Source organism: Sander lucioperca, chromosome 12, assembly GCF_008315115.2.
Source record: "Sander lucioperca isolate FBNREF2018 chromosome 12, SLUC_FBN_1.2, whole genome shotgun sequence".
Lineage (NCBI taxonomy): Eukaryota > Metazoa > Chordata > Actinopteri > Perciformes > Percidae > Sander > Sander lucioperca.
In genome coordinates, this window is record NC_050184.1 from 5,361,836 (window position 1) to 5,383,833 (window position 21,998).

At 40.7% G+C, this 21,998-nt stretch overlaps 2 protein-coding genes across 2 annotated transcripts; both read left to right on the forward strand.

Annotated features, from left to right (window-relative positions):
- Positions 1–912: 912 nt before the first annotated feature.
- Positions 913–5,589, forward strand: adora1b (adenosine A1 receptor b). Its single transcript, XM_031286771.2, has 2 exons — positions 913–2,127; positions 3,712–5,589. The coding sequence occupies exons 1-2, from the start codon at positions 1,766–1,768 to the stop codon at positions 4,508–4,510; spliced, it is 1,161 nt and encodes a 386-aa protein (XP_031142631.1). The 5' UTR covers positions 913–1,765; the 3' UTR covers positions 4,511–5,589.
- Positions 5,590–17,241: 11,652 nt separating this feature from the next.
- mmp9 (matrix metallopeptidase 9) lies at positions 17,242–21,796 on the forward strand. Its single transcript, XM_031286270.2, has 13 exons — positions 17,242–17,576; positions 17,885–18,123; positions 18,299–18,447; positions 18,556–18,684; positions 18,801–18,974; positions 19,102–19,275; positions 19,369–19,542; positions 19,643–19,798; positions 19,903–20,110; positions 20,212–20,351; positions 20,444–20,594; positions 20,851–20,954; positions 21,078–21,796. Exons 1-13 carry the CDS (start codon positions 17,439–17,441, stop codon positions 21,203–21,205), a joined length of 2,064 nt encoding a protein of 687 aa, XP_031142130.1. The 5' UTR covers positions 17,242–17,438; the 3' UTR covers positions 21,206–21,796.
- The last annotated feature ends 202 nt before the right edge of the window (positions 21,797–21,998 follow it).

Consider the following 21,998-nt stretch of genomic DNA (forward strand, 5'->3'; position numbering starts at 1 on the left):
TTTGCTCTATAAAGACTTCTCATGCATTTCCACCATGCTTATGCTCATTAAAATGTCACCACTGTGTCTGATGCCAATCACCGCAAGCGGCCCATATGGCTGCTTCCTTCCTCAGTGTATGCTGGCTGACCTCTATGCCCCACGCTGATGTCTCTGGCTAATACACTGGTCACAGATGGAAACTGTCTTCAGCAGAGCTCTTGCTGACTGTTGGCCATCCTGCCATCACACACAGTCTCCGGGTGTGAACGTTGAACAGTATTACCTTTTTGTTTTTGTTCTACCCTGAATTACAGCTGAAATCCAGGACTTCCACCTGCCTTCTTCCATATTACATAAGTTACAGTGAGTGAGCGCAGTGCACCATCTGGCCTTCACATTCAGTCTACACAGGCATTCCTGCTCGAATGTGAAAATAGAGATCCTGCAATGGTCAGAGAGCTCACGCAGCTGCCTGTCACTCCTGTATGCTTGGCTGCTCAAGGGTCATTGTGTGGTTCTCAGAAAGCGTCAGGACAAGTTGTTGTGTCACTGGGATCCTGCTTTTGAATGCTCAAAGTCAGGTGGCAGGAAATATCATTTTGAGGCTGATCAATAGATCAAAATCAGTCAATAAGGTTTCCAGTTATGTTGTAATATGTTTCTTATTAGTTTGGAGGATACAGCATGGGCTCAGGCTCAGAGCTGAAGTCTTTGAAGTCTGAGGCACATGAGTATATTTAGAATGACCTGAATATCTATTTGTAGATATGCTTCTTAGAGGTGTTTTTAATCAAATGAAGTGTATGTTGACAAACGGTGGGATTTGTATTGTGCACTTCCATAATTGTGCCACTGTTTTCCTAGTCCCTTATCACTAGGGATTGCCATTTTCATAGCTTTATCTGTGTTATTTGCCTGTCAGCTGTGGCAGTACACTGCCTTACCTCTTATCAGAACAATAGGCAACCGAGCAAGGTCCATTAGCATTTGTAAGGACGTGGGAGAAAGGCGTGCCTGGCATAAGATAGAAAATGATCGTGAGTTCAAATCACCTCTGCACCTGCCTTCCTTGGGACGGTCCCGCTTTAAGCTACAGCGGCATTTAATAATTTCTGCATTGAAAATAAAGCAGTCGCACCCATAGGAAATAGATGGACTCCAAATGAAACCAAGATTATATATTTTACCGAAACAAAGACAACGCATCTGAATGGAACAAAAGAAAGGCGAGAAAATCACTCAGCTATTCGTCAACAGCATTATTGCTCTTACTGGAAGCACAGTGAGGGGGAGAGAAAGAGGGAGCAGCCGCCTGCGCAGGAGCTGCAACTGCGCGCGTTCATCCAAAAGATAGCTTTTTTTTGTTAAAACCCGCTTTGTTAAATGAAAACGTAGACTGATGAAGATGAAGCGCCCGCTTGGATAAATAGGAGAGTGTGGGAAGGATGCGTCTCTCCTTAGGAGCAGGTGTATTCAGCCAAGTGGAGGCGCAGGGCACAAAGCAGGAGCAATGCACAACAGCCACCGGACCACAACACCTGCTCCAAAGGAAAAAACATCGTGCTTAGATAGCCTATACGCTGCTGTTTAACGTGCTTCTTCCCCTCAAAATAACTCGATTTTTTTCTTGCAACTTATCTGGTACCAGGAGAATGTGGGCACCGTGAAACTGATGGACGCACATCTCATTTGGAAAATACTGTAGTGAGAAAAACAAATAATAACAAAGGACTGTTCTGTTGGCTTCTCTTAAGACTGCTTCACTGAAATCCTGTTCTTATCAATGACAGAATCATCTGCAAGGATGCCCGTAACACTTTTATCAGCGCAGTCGCTCTACATAGGAATGGAGGTGCTGATTGCAGTCGCGTCTGTAATCGGTAACGTGATGGTGGTTTGGGCGGTGAAAATTAATAAGTCGTTACGAGATAACACGTTTTGTTTCATCGTCTCCCTGGCTCTGGCGGATATTGCAGTGGGAGCCCTCGTCATCCCTTTGGCCATTACTATCAGCATCGGACTCCAAACTCACTTTTACAGCTGCCTGCTCGTAGCTTGCACGGTGCTGGTGTTGACGCAAAGTTCAATCCTGGCCCTACTGGCTATTGCAATTGACCGCTATCTCAGGGTCAAGATCCCGACCAGGTAATGAGGTTTTTCGCAACATGAAAATGAAGAGAGGCCACGTGGAAACGTGACAGTGAGGTTGATAAGAATGGTGCTGATGATGACAGTGTTTTAGCAGAAGTCACTACAGCTCCAGTGCTGTGCTCATGGGCATTGCTTTCCTCATGGGTCTTGTTTCACTTCACATGATGCCTCCATACTGCCATTCCCTTTTATATGCATATAGCAGATTTGTCTCACCAGTACTGACATGACAGCTAACCAGGTCACAGTTGATCAACCAACAGCTTTTTATTAATCTCTCTGTCCTGAGAGATGCTAATATGTGTGGAAGAGTAGCACAGGGACAGAATTAGTATGATGGCTGTAGGAAAAATGTGTTTCTGTGTTCCTCTAGGGCACAACAAAGGTCAGGTTTGCTGTCAATGATTCCAAATCTCTCTTTGTATTTGATGCCACCAGTGGTTTATGAGTCCAGGCTGAAACAAAAGACTAAGCAGCGGTGCTATAAAGGCTGAAAAGATAGGCTTAGTAGAAGAGGGGAATTTATATTGTCTGATAGCCTTGAACTGTAATCTCCTGTCTAAGACTCAACTAAATCTTCCTTCCTAAGCTTTTTATTACTTATAAAACCACCCAAGCTTAATGGTGTTTGCTACAACAACTTTTACGGTGAGTCCTTGTGTTGTTTAAATCAGAAATTCTCTCACTAAGCAGTTGCTACTGCCACTCCTTTCCCACAAGAGGGAGGATTTTCTCCCCCCTCCCACACTCCATGCTGTTAGATTATTATCTGATCTCTTCTAAGCAGACCAGTTCCCAAGCTCAGTGTGTGAATAATGATCTGCTTGCCATGCTTCAGACACAGACCTAACTTATGCATACATCCCTGATTGATACCAATCCAAGACATGGCACCGGGCTAAATTGCAGGGTTGTGTTTTGCTTCAGACTCCACTACATCAAAGGTCATGTTATTGTAATGCTAATACAATTACTACAACAGACGTTGTCACTATAAATTATTAGTTATCCGAAAGGGAGCAACATGAGCTGGATTAGGTAGCTGTTTCCCTGCCTCAGGCTGAGTCTCTCTGTACATTTATTGGTGATATGGACAGTAGTGATACGATTTTACAGCCTCTGCACCTTTTACCTTCTTCTACCTCTGTCTTCTTATCCATAAGACACTATAAACAATGAAAAAGCCAAACCTGTAAAGCCTGTTGTAGTGTGTCAAGTCCTGCAGCTTGTGTCCACTGTACCGCTGTAATAAATTAGTAGATAATATTGAGCCAATTGTAAGAACTATATTTCAGTTTTCCTTGAACAAAAGAAGCATCAAAAGCAGCAGTGCTGCAAGGGGCAAGGTTAACTGATAAGGGTTTGCCGACACTGTGCTGTTCGAGTGGAAATATGTGCTGCAAGGAAATGTGTGTAACATGTCCAGGGGCTTTTGGTTTGAATGGTAACTCTTTTTTCTGAATCACACCTTTTGTCAGCCCAAGGACACTGACAAAATGAAAAATAAAGTAAATAAAGCCTGCATGTCCTGACAGCGCTGTGAGAGAAAGTGCTGACATTATACTGTGTTGTCTGCAGGTACAAGCGAGTGGTGACCCCTCGGCGAGCGGGGCTGGCAGTGGTGATATGCTGGACGGTGGCCTTCATCGTGGGGCTCACCCCCATGTTAGGCTGGAACAACCTGAAGCGCCTCCAGCAGAACGGCTCCATCAGCTCTGATCTCATTATCACCTGCCAGTTCGAGACCGTCATCAGCATGGACTACATGGTCTATTTCAACTTTTTTGGCTGGGTGCTGCCGCCGCTGCTGTTCATGCTGGTCATCTACGCAGAGATCTTCTATGTGATCCACAAGCAGCTTAACAATAAGAAGTTCACCACCAGTCACACAGACCCCAACAAGTACTATGACAAGGAGCTGAATCTGGCTAAATCTCTGGCTCTGGTTCTTTTTCTCTTTGCCATCAGCTGGCTCCCCCTCCACATCATCAACTGCATCACGCTTTTCTGCCCTGATAGTGAGAAACCCATAGTCCTCCTCTATATCGCCATCCTGCTCACCCATGGCAACTCTGCTGTCAACCCAATTATCTACGCTTTCCGTATTAAAAAGTTCCGCACGGCCTTCAGGAAAATCTGGCAGCAATACTTTTGCTGCAAGGACACACCAGCTCTGGAGATTCAGCCCAGCGACAGGAAAGAGATGCCCAATCCAGAGCCACAGCAGGCTACACCACCACAGCCCCCTCAGAAGGAAATCCAAAAATCTAATTCACAACAGCCAACACCACCTGAGCAGCAGCAGCAGGACCATAGGACCGAAACACCCCAACAATCTAAAGAACATCCACCCTTACTGAAGCACAATGCAGTCTAAGCCAAGGAACAGAGCTGATCGCTGGCTGGGAAAGTAATGAACAGTGCACGAGCATTGGTTCTCTCCTTAGTTGAATGTAGTCTAATGAGGAGCATCATGTCCTACGATGCTCTAGTGACTGAGACGATCATTTATTCAAATACTGGAAGATCATTTATCTTTACTCAGGAGGAGTGGATTTAGTGAGCAAAAAACGTTATCTGAACAAAAGGTTATCTATTAACTTGCAATAATGGAAGTCTTTTTGAAAGTGACTGTCTAAGTAACAGACTGAAGACAAGCTTTTAACTGTTCATTATGATCGAACAGTTGGTGTGAACGACACAAAATGTTATTATATGTTATGTTATTATAAGTTATTGTGGTTGGTCAGTGTCAGATTATCAAATGTTATAACTTGTTTATACTGACAGTGGTTGAAGAATATGAATGTAATGGTAATGTAAATAAGAGACTACAGCAGCACAGCTTTGAACGCTGAGCTCTTCTTCAGGGTCTTAATCGCACAACAGTAGCGCAAGCAGAACTATGGGAGAGATTTTTGCAGCAACGCTGTGTGCGTGTGTGCTAATAGAAGGGTTTCGTAATCTCTTAACTATTCTCCACTAGAGCCGAGTCCCTCAGTGGACCCAGCAGCACTGATCCATTACTGAGGAGATGGACAGGGATAAGAAGCAAGCGGCTGGAGGGAATGGGAGGTTTTAACCTTTTAGAAGCTGCGTGCAGGAGACTCGCGTCTGCAGAACCACAGCTACTCATGTGGAAGAAAGACGAGATGCACTTAAAGCTCATGTTTATCCAGCCTCCATGCCAGCTGGTGCTGGGAGCTGGGTTTTCCTTCTTCTTTTTTCACTAAATGGACATATGATAACCATAACACAATTTACCACTAGGAACAGTGGCTTTCATGGCCTTACTCAGTATTTTAATTAGTTTGTAGTATGGACTAGACTGGAAAAGACAACCAAAAGATTGTGAGTATCTTAACTACACTGTAAGCTCAACATTTTGCATAATGCCAAACTGTCGTAATTAAACAATGTTCAATGCCACTGACATAAAAACACTGTTTGAGAATGTAAAGTAATTCTGTTTTGTCTCTTGTAAAGACTCAGAGCTCTGGCCAAGTTAGTTCACTGATGTTCTCTTAAGTGGGTGACAATCTCTTATATAAGATTACGACATTTTCCATTGCAGTCTTGACGAGCATCTCTCGGAAACGAACATTTGGCAATGAACATTTTGATGATCACATTGCCGCCGAGAAGGCAGAATCCTTAATGCAATCTGCAGTAGCAATACCTTGATTTGCCTCATACATAACACATACTTAAGGATAAAGAGGATAAATAAATGTATAACATAATGTTCCTTTAGGTAATGATATTTAAAACCTATGTTTACAGTTTTTATTCTAATAGAATAGAGAATTATACATATTTGTGATATTATTATATTATTTCATAGTTAGAATGACTTCTGGTGCAAATGTGACTACTGTGCATACTGTCCAACCGTGTCTCCAAGAGATTACGTTTATATACTACTAATTTGCAACATTAACAGCAACCATAATGGCACCTGGATTATGTTTTCTATTAACATTAATGTGGAAATGTCAAGTCACAGAAATGTTGATACTAAACGTATAAGAAAATGTTCACTGACAATATATTTAATTTGTTTTCCACCAAAATATCCAATACGGCAATACAATATCTGCCAAAACAACGATCTTCTCTGAACGTAACCACAGACAGGGAGTCTGGATGCAAAGCCCAGATGTTGGTGTCAAAATCCTGACCTTTGTATCCTCCTTAATCTACAGGTCCCCTTAGCTCTATAAAGGTTTATAGCGTCTTTCAGCTCATTGTTTTGGTTTTGGGGCCAGCAAACTGATTTGGTTTAGTCTCAGCGCTCTCATCTCATCTTTCCAGCTGAAGCAGGCTGCTATTTCAGACAACCTCAGCACCTAGCTGGTGATGAAATTTGAGCATTTTTCTCAAGAGTGAATATTGGACTTGCATTCATAACCTGGCCATAAACATGACTCCAAATGAATGCTTTATTTTGCTCTGTATCTGCTGGTTGTAATAAACAGCTGTTTGCTAACAATTTTCCCATATCGACTTAAACGGTGACAATATGTTAATGTTGCCTTTACATCTTGTTCCTGCTTCCCCTAAGTGGACAAAAAAACAGATATTGCAGGTTTACAGGTAGGCGCTAACAGCCGTTATCAATCCCTACTTTCCTCACATGGTCAGCACTTCCTGTATGTTAACTGAGGATATACTCAAGTGTACCTATTCAGTTATTTTCTACCTATAAAGCCCTCTTGACAAGTCATCACTTGCTCAGCTGTAATTATTCCACAGCAAGCCCCGGATATCTCAACTTTCTATTGGTACCTTGCTGCAGCTTGGCAGCGCTGACAAAATTCTCATTACCGCTGCAATAATGCAGCGAGTGGCTCTTAGATAACATTTGAGAGTTGTCGCAGCTCTGACAACCCATTTCTTCCCTCAGTGTATAAGTTCCTTTGATATTTGGCGATGTATAAAGTTCCTGGAATGACCATGTTATTCTAGTGAGTACTGCTGCTCGCTTTCGCTGTGTGAGGTCTCCATCTCTCAAGTTGCCAACAGATTCACTTCAGTCTCCTCTTTCAGATACAACTTGCAGCAGAAAATACATTATATGTGCACGTTCATATGATATAGTGCTGAGCAGAAAGCTTTTATAAATCAATAGTCTGGTTCGATATTAGGAATGTTTTACATACAGTTTAACACTTATTCAGTCTTGGAGGCTATTCTTATCATGTTGGCTTGGTTTCCTGGGCAAAGATGCTGAGTTTCAAGGAAGGATTGAATATCAAGTCGAAAGAGGCTTCAGCTTTGTATTTCCAACAGAACAGCATGGGTGACCTTTCCCTGCAGCGACCTACTGTCCTTGGGGCTAATGTGGGTGCTAACCGCATATCCCGAGGGAAGGAGAGGGGCTTCTCTTTCTACCGCTTCATAATCCTGTTCTGCGGTGTAACCAGGTTCAGGGTGGAGCAACTTTGTGTTTTATGTTGTGACACATCTATATCTGTTATATTTGCATTAGATGAGGTACATGGCTTGGTAAACATTTGCGAGGGAAATTCTCTGGAAAATGTGAATGTGGTAGTGATGTGTTTGGTAATAAATACAAACTAATATCAAAATATTGTAATAAATAAAGAGAGTAAGTGTCCTCCAGTGTGCCTGCCATGGTCCCTTCTGGTGAAGTGCACCTATTTGGATAATAATATTAATAATATTACTTCAGAATGGTTTGTTTCAACCATGTTTCAGGTCAATATTTAGTTCTGTACATTAGCTGAAGATCTAACCGACAACAACCTTCCAATCTGGGAAAGACTCCCTGTACTTCCACTATAGGGCAGGCTGATGGGGAAATGCATTGCACGATATTTATGTCCCAGTAAAGGGCTTTTTTCATTAAAAATGGAGGAGCAGTTTGATCTACCTGGGCTCTGATCTGGCGTCATGAATAAGCAAGGGTGTTGTGCCCCTGGTGCTGCTGCACAACAGGAAAAACAAGCCTCCTTGTCAGAACACTTTATATACCACAACATCTGTCTTAGGGAACAGCTGTAACACAGCTGCAATGCAGAGCTTTAAGGGACAAAGGAAGGATAACACACACGTAAAAGAAGCACTACAGTATGATGGTGTTATATAGTAAAGCACAGAACAATGTCCACCATCACATCACATACGGCTGATTGTAGGCATTCTTCTGCATATGTGATTTTACAGGAAAGCAATCAGTCATAAAACAAGGCCACCAATTCTGCCTTTGCTGAAAGAGCATCTGGGTCATACCAATCTGTGTTATGATACAGCAATGTGGGAACATCAATTCCTAGTTGGCATAGCAGCTAATGAAAGGCTGCATCCAAACTGATGTGCATAAAAATGCGAAGATGCACACAAAAAAAGAGTGGGTGCAAATTTGCAGCAGATGGAAAATTTGCATGCAGTAACAACTGAACACGGCCTATTAAGATATAATGATATGGAACAGATTTTAGATCAACAGTTACAATATAGCAAAGCAATTACACAGAGCAGATGAACTGCCTGATCTTCTTCAGCTGTGAATTTAACCTAAAGGTGCTGCAATCAATAATCTTTTACAATGCTTCAGAAACGGTTTCCTCCCACTCACTGAAAACAGCAATAAGGGCTCACAGCATGTGTGACAACCCTTCAATAAAACAGCATTAAGGTTCTACAAATAACACTAATTTTCCCCAACAATCGATGATTCAGGCTTATTAGAACAACATCAATATTTTAGCTAATTTTTTATCAAATCTCTGCCTCAGGAGGTATTTTGAAAAAAACAGAAGCTAAGGTTGTAAAACGTTGGGGGAGATTGGCTGCTGTGTGAACCCAGACTTTAGAGAAGATGCAAATAATGGTCCCAGGATTTCATTTAAAAAATAAGTTTTATGGAGCAGATCGAGCAGATATCGAGCAGTTATGTTATGCTTTGTTAAGTAGCATAATCAACTTCCCTTGTAAAAGAGAGGTTTTCCTTATACTGGCTGTTAAAGATTGATGCTGCATTTCACCAGAACGTTTTTCCTAACCCTCTTTTGGCGTCATTGACAGTTCTTATGACAGACTGCCACCTGCTGGTAAAGAATATTTTGGTATGTTTGATTAAAAGTGTGCAGGAGGAGTACTCACTTTGGTGGCAGTCTGTGGTGGAGGGTACTAAGGTCACATCTGGTTCCTTCATTAAGCTTCTCCCCCAGGTCCTGATGGGCCTTTCAGTGTCCATAGACTTGCATTTAAAATCTTCTGATGGCAGCTCCAAAGACCTGCTTGGCAGATTAATATCCTCAAGACACTAGAATTAGCTCATGAAGCAGGGATGAAAGAGCCAAAACAAAAACTCCACTGCATGCATTTGCACATTAGATTCAATACATAATTCAGCCACATGTTGCTCAGAAACAACATGAATCCACAAGATTATAAATTTCAATAATTTTCCTCAATAATAGAATTAAGTGCACCCCATTATAATCATCTGTTTTATACAATTATGTATAGTAAAAACTTGCAGTTTAAAGAATGCACAGTAGAATTGGCAAGATAATTTATCAACTATTTCTATCATAAGCAACATTTCTTTTAATAATTCTAGATTCGTGAGCATGAAACATTTGTTTGAAGTTGTTGATTATCTCACAGAGATCCTAAAGGTATGTAGTTCCCACATCAACAGATTACATTCCATTTCATTTAGCTGACACTTTTATCCAAAGCGACTTACAATTGCTGTATAAGTCAGAGGTTGCACACCTCTGGAGCAACTAGGGGTAAAGTGTCTTGCTCAGGGACACATTGGTTGATGTATCGCAGTGCAATTCGAACCCAGGTCTCCCAGGCATGTGTCATATCCACTGCGCCATCACCACCCCTCACACACAAGCTGTCATTGTGCCAAAATAATGTTTCTCTTATGAACTTCAATATAATGTACCTGCGGAAGAAGTATTCCGATATGGTACTGAAGTAAAAGTACTACTACAGTATAGTAAGTACATACTACAGTGTAAAAAGAATCTGTTACAAGTAAAAGTCATGCATTCAAAAGCTTAAGTAAATAAAAGTATTAACATCAAAATATATTTAAAGTACCAAACTCAAAGTACTCATTTTGCAGAATGATCCATTTTAGAATAATGTATATAATATTACTGGATAATAATTATTGATGCATTAATGTGTTCATCACCCGGAGCTCATTTTAATTAGCCTACTTTATATAATATACTACTTTATATAAACATACTGTGAAATCAGTTTTTAGTTTTTTACTGTGTTCCTCAGACATTTTAAAGAGGCTACTTATGGTTAAAATGCTATGCTTGAGATAATATAATGCTAGATCTATTGCTGTCCACTTTTGTGACACAGGCAGTCATCAGCAAATGTATAACCACTAACAGTAATGTCAGGGTTAAAGTTGTTTTGCTGCATTACGGGAAAATGACACAGTGTGTGCGCAATGATCTGGGTTTTTGTCCTAGAGGGAAATGTTGCATTTAACTTAGGCCATGCGAGTTCAAACTCCGGCAACCCCGCATGGTAACAGAAAGCTCAAACCCCAGCAAACACACATCAAAAGGAGGGATAATTGCCTGCCTCAACAAGTCTGAACCAAAGTGTGCAGAGGCAGCTGAAGTGCAGAGCCTGACTCACTTCCCGCCTGCTATCAGCTGCTTGTCCTTTATCAGGAAGGGGAAATTCCCATCCCTTTTTACTGTTTTCTGAGCTGGTGGTTTTAAAACCCTGTTGAATGGACTTCAACATACATGACTCTTTACCATAACACAAAATGCCTATCTGTAACAAAGCACTTTTTTGGTTTGGTTTACAGGCCATCTGTCGGTCGTGGCAGATTTTGAAAACAACTCTTTAAAACATTGTGGAGGCGTTGCTCCATATGCAGTTAAACAAGCCATAATAATATTTGGTGCAATCAGAGCTCCCATCGTGGTCCATGCTGTCACTCCCTGTGGCTGTGCTTTGGATGGCAGAGGATGGAACGCCTATAAAGGCCACTGCTTATGACTGGCAGTAATTAGCTTTTAACGGTGGTGGTGAAAGATGGCTGTCCATAATTTCAACACAACTCCGCCTGCCTGGACTTGCTCTGCAGTGGCAGCCCACGCCTCAGCAGACGCAGTCTACCCTCATGCATGGCTCTTGGCCAAACCCGCCTGCTGTTTTTTTAGTGATATTATATAATTACAAATTGTCTACAGTATCACTTTAACTTATACCTCCCTGGGGTGGCCTAAAAGGGGTTAAGGCGCCAAACATGAACCACAACGTCCCCAGATCTCTGTTGCATGTCATTCCCCATCTCACACTCTTCTTATTTCCTGTCATCTATCTACTGTCGCTATCCCATAGAGGTAGAGAATGCCAAATATATGTGTGTGTATATATATCCCTCAATAACTTCTGTCATGGTATAATTTCTCACACAGGTGAACCATGTGCACACAACTAAGACGATATGTTTGGTTCTCATAAAGCCACAAGTTACTCAACAAAGCAGCAAGAATGTGACAATCATGTATGTATCCATAAAAAGTCATTGCAAAACATCAGTACAAATGCTTCCAGGACTTTCTGTCATATCCTGTTTCACTCATCAGTACCAAAGTGTCCCAATCCTGTAGAGTACCTGAGTGGATACAGAGGAAATGTGCATTGTTGGTCTGCGGTTGCCACCAAAGGCTTGGTGCCAGAGCAATGGGAAAGAAAACAGTGATAAGCAGTAATGGTTTATATGACATGCATTTTTACCAGCTTTGGTCAACTTGACATGGCACTTTGCTTTGATCCCTGGCAGCGAGGTGGAACTTCATTTCCTCACATTAAGATTAAGAAAAGTTGTTTTCTGCTAATGTAAGCCAGATGACGTTTTAAGACTGATACAAGGTGTCAAGAGAATAAGATCAACACAACCATTATTTACATTTAGTTTTGTCACAGTATCTTCAAGTAATCTTTGGCTGACCTAATTTAACCTAGCCTAAAGTATTTTGCAATGTTTATCCTGGGCTGGATGTGACAAGGATGACACATCACTTTGAGGATCATTATTATCAGCATCTGAAAGTACTATAATACATCTAAACATCTTGTAAATATTTATGTATGTATGTAATATTTGTATGACTCTGAATAGGAATCCATTGTTTCTATCTCTTAATCTTTACAGAAGATTATTAGATTGTACACTAAAATATTGTATGAACTAGTGTTGGCACAGTAAGCAAGAAATATTCCCAAAGGTGACTAATAGTCTAGATGTTGGAGAAGCAGAAGTAACCCTCCAGGGAGACATGAGTCAAAGCTGTGGCCTCTTGTGCGTCTACATTTATATGGCTGCACACAACTTTATGGCAACTGTTTAAAGTTTGTATATGCAATTATTTCTGTCTATATTATCATGCTGACTTATTATGACTCATTACAGACAAGCTATTTTATGAGTGATACTTGAGGGCTTGGAGGGCACAAAATGGTTTCCGCCCTGGCGATTGCTTGTTTTGATCAGTTTTTGTTTTAGCTGGGTCATAACTTTAGTTTGTTGCGCTCTGAGGATCTTTGTGTGCCAATTTCACCCACAAGCATGCATAGTATCTTGGCAAATTAAAAAGGGTTGCAAATATTCTGAGGTAATACATTAGACATGCTGTTCATTGCTGTTTTAGTTCATTGTTATTGTAATAATGAAGTGAACAACGTAGAATGACCGAAAATAAAACAAAGGAAACACAGAGATAAACTTCTTGGAAAGCCAAAATAAACTGTTGTAGGAGTTTAGTGGGGTATAAAAACAAAACTATTCCCAGAATAACTGCAAGGCACAGCAGACTCCGCAGGGCTGGGTAAAGTACCTGGACGTGGTGAAGGGGTAACAATCCCTCCACATCAAAACCTCCGTGTGTTGCACAGTCTCTGTGTCCCACCGCAAAGTCAACAAACCAGTCGTCATAAAACACAACACAGCTGAACGAGGAAGTTGGCCAAGAAACCACATCAACTGTGGCAGACAGGAATGAATTTTGCATTTATAACTGCCTGCTAGAAACATACCATAAGACATAAACAGTTTGCTTTAACGAGGCAGGGTAGAAACTAAACAGGGCACAATTAAGGACAAAGTTGCAAAACTTGCTGTACAACACTGAAACCCTTAAGAATCTACCCCAGCTGAAGAATCAGGGCATAAAGATGCTGAGCTTTCAGAGTTTTCACCCTGAGCTATTATTGACCTTAAAGAGAAAGTTCACTCCAAAATCAAAAACACATATTTTTCCTCTTACCTGTAGTGCAATTTATCAATCTAGATTATTTTGGTGTGAGTTGCCCTGTGTTAGAGCCATCAGCCATAGAGATGTCTGCCTTCTCTCAAATATAAGGGAACAAGACTTGGCTTGTGGTGCTCAAAGCGCCAAAAAAATATACTCAACAGCAAGGTCTCTATCCAAAATCATGACTTGGTTAATAAGATAATCCACAGGTTGTAAGCAGTTTCTGCACAGTGATATGTGATGTGTAGTTCGGTATAAAGAAAGTAGTTCCTACATGAAACTGCTCACAACCTGTGGATTATCTTGAGTAACCAGTTCATGATTTCTGGATAGAGACATTGTTGAAGAAGGCAGACATCTCTATGGCCGATATCTCCAACACTGGGGAACTCACACCAAAACAATCTAGATTGATAAATATTTCGAGGTGAACTGTCCCTTTAAAATGCCTTTAAAATGTCTTGTTCTGCCTCACTGTGTTTCAGCAGCTCCAGAAAAAAAGATAGAGAGGTCACAAATTATGACTTTTTGATAGTACATGGCTCTGTTGTTGTATGGCTAACCTAATCATAAAGCTCCCGCCCATGTGAGCTGTGAGGGTCTTGCTGCTCTACTATGATATTATCCAGCTCTCTGATGACGCAGGACACCTCATACGGTTGTGGTGGTGTGTGCCAACAGGCTGTGCTGTGATTGAGGGCAATTTTGGGAAGTATGTCACACAATTTTTTTTTATTTTTCTGTCGTAAGTTTGTAAGTTCTGTGCCAGACGTCTTTTTGGATGCAAAGTGCCAAATCAAATTAAATGTGGCATTTGTTAAAAAGCATGGAGCCGTTTTCATTAAGCCTTTGACGCCACGTAAAATCAGTGGCAGATGTTTTCAAAGGAGGCCTGGGGATCAACTGAGGAGCCACATATAAACAGAAATAACCTTATGATTGTGTCTGAATGACCATAAAAACTGCATCAAATGAAAGAGGACTTGTGCACTTGAAGCTGGATAGAAAATATATATAGATAGAAATATAATCCATGTGGTCAAAAATACATGTAGCTAGCCTACAATATGAATGTGTGTAATGTAATTACACTGTAGCTGGTATTCTGCACTTTGTGTGTTAACCAAATGTCTGTTATAAATGTCTATATCGGAAAACAAAGGACGTTCAAGTGGAATCACTGTTTTCCAGCAACAATGTGTTGGGTTTGTGAATAATGTGCAAATTAAGTGAGAGTCAGCAAACGGGCAACAAGCATAATAAAATAAAGGAAATTACAAATGTTGAATCCCCCATACAAACAAATGTGTTTTGACCCGCCAGTATCATTTTTAAAATCTGGAGAGGAATGTGTGTTATCAAGACTGGTAGCATACACGATAGAGTTCAACTTTATAGCACCCGTGTAGACATACTGATCTAACTATAAAAAGTATTATCATGGCTGGTGCTCTCTGTGGGGAAATCACAACAAACAACAGAAATAACAGTTGGAACAAAGAGGAAGTACTTAATGAAAAGAGAATATGACAACATTTTTTAGACATGTCACAACTTAGTTAGAAAATGTGGGATGAATGATGCATGTGTCAAAATGTATGAAGCATCAACCTCATCAGGAAACCATAGTTCAAATATGAGGAAGGACACCTACTTCATCAAACCGTAGGTCCAAAATTTCACACCTCCTCTTCATTAGGATATTGATAGGTACATAATTTTCTGACCATAAAAGGCAAGTCATTAGAGAATCTGGATTTCAGCTCTCCAAATACATAAAGTCTCAATTGCAGCTAAAATTTTTGTAGCCACATACAGTATAACTAATATTCAACATGGGCTTTTACAGGTACTTCCCTCTCTATTTTAAATGGAGTTTTTTGACTTGGCTCATCAGTTTAAAAGAGTTGTTTATTTTTCTGCATCTGAAAACTCAGCGGAGCAACTGAGTAAACATGATTGCACAGGTAGAAAGGAGGTCAGCAGTGTGCTCACTAAAAAAAGACCCTCATCTGCAGTTCTGGCCATTCATGTGAGATTGCAAGTGAGTCACGATATGCTGGCTGAGACACATCCTTGCCCACGACACCTTGATACTCACACACCTCAAAATATCAACATATACCCAGCATACACACACTACTGCACATAGTAGGTACTCTCAAGATTACAGATTAGCCAAAGCAAAAGTTGTACTAGAATAAAATAGAATAAAAAGTTGTTTCTGTGTTGTTGTTTTGGACGCATGGCTTAAACTGTTTTGTAATAGAGATGTGCATGAGAAATAGAGAAGAAAGATCCGCTTTGTCGGGAAAATACATAAACATTAGGTCCAACTACTCATTGCCAAATTGCCAAAGAAGAGTCATTGCTAATGAATTGAGTCATCTTGGGGATGAAGCCACTGAAGATGTTGCATCAGCAACAGTGTGCAGTGATGATGAAGCAAGTAGTTCCCCAAACTCTGGCCAACAACAATACTATAATACTGCAAAGAGTCATATTTAACAACACAGGGATTTCTTAATCACCTTAATAATTTGTCATAGTGCAGACAACTAAAACATTTAATTAAAAGTTTGCCATCTTAGAAAATAAAACAACAGACAATTTTTCTGTAAGAATCTAATTTTGGCTTGACCTAGATTGACATTTTATTCAGTATCCAGCTATAGATAAAGAGGAAACAAATCTCTATTTATGTACAAAGGTGGAACAAACTCTTTTTTATATCATTACTTTGAGCATCTAAATAACAGAAGTGTCTGGCTTGGTCCCATGATGAGTGTGTTGTACTCAGGTAAAAATACATCAACATGTCCAGAAGAGCTTTTTGCATGAATGAAAAGGATGACAACGACAATGTATACTGAGCATCTAAACATCGTCTTTATGCTCTCTTTAGGTTATTTCCTGAAGGTTTTTGATGATATAAATTCGTAACCCTCATGTTGTCCTCGGGTCAAATTTGACCCATTTTCAAAAAGTTTCTATATCAGAAATTTGGGTTTCTTTCAATCAAATTGTCAAAAAAAATAATGTTGATGGTTCCAAACAACGCTCTTCATAAGCAAAAAAATGATCAGTTCACTACTTTCATTTGGCTTTATTTTATAGCATTTGAAAAAAAATTATGAAAGAACATTGAAAAAACTTGAAAAAGCTTCAAAAACATCGGAAAATGTGACAAAAAACTTGGAAAAAAAGTGATAAAGACATCGGAAAAAACTTCATAAACGTCGGAAAAAAACAACAAAAACGTTAAAGAAAAAGTGCAGAAAAAACCCAACAAAAACATTGGGAAAAGTGACAAAAACGTCGAAAAAAAACAACAATAACATGGGAAAAAGTGACTAAAACAAAAAAGACAACCAAAACGTTAAAAAAAAGTTTTAATTTTAAATTTGGACCCAGAAAAACTAAAAGTTGCGTGGTCGATGGGAAGACAACACAAGGGTTAAGATAATAGCAACTTTAAGAGCTTTCAAAGTAATTTGTTATTTGGTTGATAATTTGTGTGTGTTTTCAGGCAGCATGCTTTACTTTATTAACATAATGCAACCACAATAATTTGCCATAATTGGTCTTATCCACCACTGCTATTGCTCACCCCCTCCAGCTTGAAATATCTACAAAAAAAAAAAACAATTAGCTAACCACTCACCAGCTGTTAGGTAAAGCTAAATATGGATATTTTGGAAATTCCCCATGTCCATTCAACATGCTGTCTGTCAAGATGTAAGTGGGAGGGTTGAGGTTAGTAGTAGGCGGGGATGAGGTGAAGTGACTAAGACTTTACGTTGCATAAAAACAAGGTCCACAACCAAGGGCTCAAAGCAGAGACAAGCAGAGCCACCAGCCAAAACAAAGAGGAAAGCCAACACTGAAGTAGAAACACTGCTGATCGTCAGCGGAGAAGCTTTTTAATCCTTTTTGTCTAACGGAGCACTTGTTCGCTGCAAGGCTCTTAGTATATATTTTTTTTGTTACATTTTAAAGCAACCTACAGCATATCTCATCATGAGGTGCTGTGCTTTAGCTGTGTGTTTATTTTTGAGTGTAAGCATACAGGATGGATGGAGCCTTCCCCTCAAGTCTGTCTTTGTCACCTTCCCAGGAGACATCATCAAAAACATGACTGATATGGAGCTGGCAGAAGTAAGTAGCAGATGGTTCATTTCGTCTTTAATGGATTGAAATTCCCAAAACAGTGTGCAATCAAGCTGTGCAGGGAAGTAATTATCTGAACACAGATCTCTATCATAATGTTAATGAAAAAAAAAAAGTGTTTCTGCTGAATTTAAGCTACACGAGTAGCAGTGTAACATTGAGAACAGGTGTCACAAAAACACTAGAATAGAATTTAATTTGTTTTCCAAACTAAAGTTTACTTCATAAGGTAATATATGATATAATCATCCATCTGGACTCATTAGATCATGTGATTTCTCATATTCTCCTGTCAGGGTTATCTGAAGAAGTTTGGCTATATTGAAACGCTGCACCGCAGTGGCTTCCAGTCTATGGTGTCAACCTCCAAGGCTTTGAAGAGGATGCAGAGGCAGATGGGGCTGGAGGAGACTGGAGAGCTGGATGAGTCCACCCTGGATGCCATGAAGCGGCCTCGCTGCGGGGTTCCTGATGTGGCCAACTACCAAACATTTGACGGAGACCTCAAATGGGACCATCGTGATGTTACTTACAGGTAAGTGGAGAGAATAAATGTGTTCATAGACTTGAAGACATTATAATGATTGTGCTTTGTAATACAAGGCACCACAGAGAAGAATATCTCTGATGGAGGTACATCACCAAATATCTTCACTGACATTGTCAATTATAAGTCTGAAACTAGAGTTTCATTCTGCTTTCCTCCACAGGATCCTTAGCTATACTCCAGATATGGAGATCTCTCTGATTGATGACGCCTTTGCCAGAGCCTTCAAGGTGTGGAGTGATGTGGCCCCTCTGACTTTTACCCGCCTCTTTGATGGGACGGCTGACATCATGATTTCATTTGGAAGAGCCAGTATGTGATATGTGTGGTCATTTCATCTTGATGTCACATAGTTGTATTATAATTTTGTACTAAACACAAGTCTAAAATCAAAGATTAACGTGCTATTCTTTTATTCAGATCACGGAGACCCATACCCATTTGATGGTAAGGATGGTCTTCTGGCCCATGCTTATCCCCCTGGTGAGGGTGTGCAGGGTGACGCACACTTTGACGAGGATGAGTACTGGACCCTGGGAACAGGACCAGGTAATCAGACATACCAAAAGATATTACTCCACCACCAACAATTTTATGAGGTTGTCTCCCCCCGGTGTTCACTTTATACATTGCATTAAATGTATGATTTGTTTCTGTCACCTAAGCTGTGAAGACTCGCTATGGGAATGCTGATGGTGCCATGTGCCACTTCCCCTTCACTTTCGAGGGCAAATCCTACAGCAGCTGTACCACTGAGGGGCGTTCGGACAACCTGCCATGGTGTGCCACCACAGCTGACTACAACAGAGACAAGAAATTTGGCTTTTGCCCAAGCGAACGTAAGATTGACAATTTATTCTGCAAGGGAAATAATAGGTCAGAGATCAGCCACATGAGGGCATTTGCTTTAAGGCATGCTGACTCGCTTCACCCGCTCATCCTTCCCCCTATTTTTTATCCTGACAGTTCTGTACACATTTGGAGGAAACGCAGACGGAGCGGAGTGTGTCTTCCCCTTCGTCTTTCTGGGGGAGGAATATGACAGCTGTACCACAGAGGGTCGCAGTGACGGCTACCGCTGGTGTGCCACCACAAGCAACTTTGATACTGACAAGAAATATGGATTCTGTCCCAGTCGTGGTGAGTGACAGGAACCGCAATGCATAAGGGCTGTGAAGTACTGCCACAATGGCTTGTTTTCTTACTGTTGTTGATATGTCTTTGTTTGGCCAGACACCGCTGTAATTGGTGGAAATTCTGAGGGAGAGCCCTGCCACTTCCCCTTTGTGTTCCTGGGTAAAGAGTATGACTCCTGCACAAGTGAGGGACGAGGAGATGGCAAGTTGTGGTGCAGTACCACTGACAGCTATGATGACGACAAGAAATGGGGCTTCTGTCCCGACCAGGGTGAGTTACATGAATATAAGAAAGAGAAAGTAGAATAGATAAAATGCTATATGTATTTGCCCGTGCCATTCATTAATATCATTTACTGTATGTGCTCCAGGTTACAGTCTCTTCCTGGTGGCAGCCCATGAGTTTGGACATGCCCTTGGCCTGGATCACTCCAACATAAGAGACGCTCTCATGTACCCCATGTACAGCTATGTGAAAGACTTCTCCCTGCATGAAGACGACATTGAAGGCATTCAATATCTCTATGGTAAGGTCATGACAAACTGTGTTATCATGCAAAATCACATCAAAATGTTACTATTTCCAACTCCTCAAAACTTTCTCTCAACCAACACAATTGTCTTTTTTTAGGACGCAAAACAGGCCCTGATCCCACCCCCCCTCAGCCCTACACCCCAACCACTACCCCTTATCCAGACACTGATGAGACTGACGCTACAGAACCCACCACCACCACTACCACCACACGACCTGTGGATCCGACCAAAGATGCCTGCAAGTTGACCAAATTCGACACCATCACTGTGATTGAGGGAGAACTACATTTCTTCAAGGATGGGTAAGCCAATCAGTCTCTTCTTCTTTGTAAAATAACTAAAAACAGCAACATAAACAGAAAACGGCAGTAGTGATGTGGTAATTGCATGTGTTGATCGACAGACATTTCTGGAAGATGTCTAGCGGAAGCGATGAACAGGTCAAGGGACCGTTTTCTATTTCTGAGAGGTGGCCCGCTCTGCCAGCAGTCATTGACTCTGCCTTCGAGAACATTCTGACCAAGAAATTGTACTTCTTCTCAGGTAATAAAACTTTATACTGTGTATAAGGGACCTCTAACACTTAAGCCAAAAGTACATAACATTTTTTTCTAATGATCATTTTCTTTCTATAGGGACCCGATTCTGGGTGTACACAGGGCAGAGTGTTCTGGGACCCCGAAGCATTGAGAAGCTCGGTCTCCCCGACAGCATTCAGAAAGTGGAGGGAGCACTGCAGAGGGGGAATGACAAAGTGCTGCTCTTCAGTGGGGAGAACTACTGGAGGTCAGTTAAAATTGGATGGGGAAGCATGTTTGTCACTGGAAGATTTTCAGCTCAAATTCAACCCCATCTGCTCTTCTTTGAGAATTATTAGTTTTGACCAAGCCAGTTAAACCCCACCTCCCCTTCGGTTTTCCAGTCAACTGTTGAAATAAGTTTATTATTATTTTTATTTTTTACAACATAACCAAAGTTTGTGATTTAAGATAACAGATTGTTTTTGCCATTTTAACGACATTCCCTGCTATGATCAACACAGGCTTGACGTGAAGGCCCAGAAAATCGACAAAGGGTACCCCAAATACACCGATGTGGTCTTTGGTGGTGTCCCCAGTGATGCTCATGATGTGTTCCAGTACAAAGGTAATTTCAAATATGTATCTACTGAGCTCAATAAAACATAAGTAGCATGTTACAGTAGATTGTGGCATATAAGAATCCTCATTTTGCATTCTAGTGATTCAAATTGAAATATTTCTGCTTTAGGTCACATGTACTTCTGCCGGGACCGCTTCTACTGGCGTATGAACTCCCGCAGGCAGGTGGATCGTGTTGGCTATGTGAAATATGACCTCCTCAAGTGCACAGATGCTACAGGCCCTAACTACTACTGAGGAGATGAACAAACTGGGATGAGCTGGAAAATTGTCTTTAATGTGGTAGAACCTACTTCTCACTCCTGTGCAGGTGTCAGGGAGAATGTGAAGCAGTATTTATGTATAGTGTCTGTTGTATGATGTGTTTGCTTTCTGGGATGTGAATAACTTGCCATCATTGACCTTGGCTAATTCTATAACATACAGCATTGGCCTAAAAATAACTCAAAGGAACAAAGGAAAGCAAACCAAGTTGTGATCTTGGGCACTGCCTTGCTCTCAGTCTGTGAACTGCTTGGTTATGGTCTAACATTTGAGACCCATAACCACGACTAAAATATTATCAAAAGCTATCTGGATTTCAGATTTGCTACATAACTTCTTAAGGTCTGACAGGTTCAGACACTTTACAGTATTAGATTATTTTGGTATTTATAGCAATATCTAATATTATTTTTGCGTCCTTAAGCTTGTTTGTTTTGTATAATTATATGTGTGTATTTCTGAAAGTGGCTTCAAAGCCAATTACTTGCACTGGAAGACTGATATGTTTTGTATTAAAGTTTGTACTTTTAACGTTAATGCAATAAACATTCTGTGAGAACTACATCCCACTGTCAGCTGTCTCAATCGTTCACCAAAACACTTGATTAACTGACATAGGCTACATATGGATTATCTGACAACACTATGCTCACACGCTATATTATTCGACATTTGAATCCACGTTCCCACAACAGCAAAAACATGTATAAACCACGACTATAGAAATGTAATTGTATTACTTTCTGCTGTCTCCTGAAACAACGGC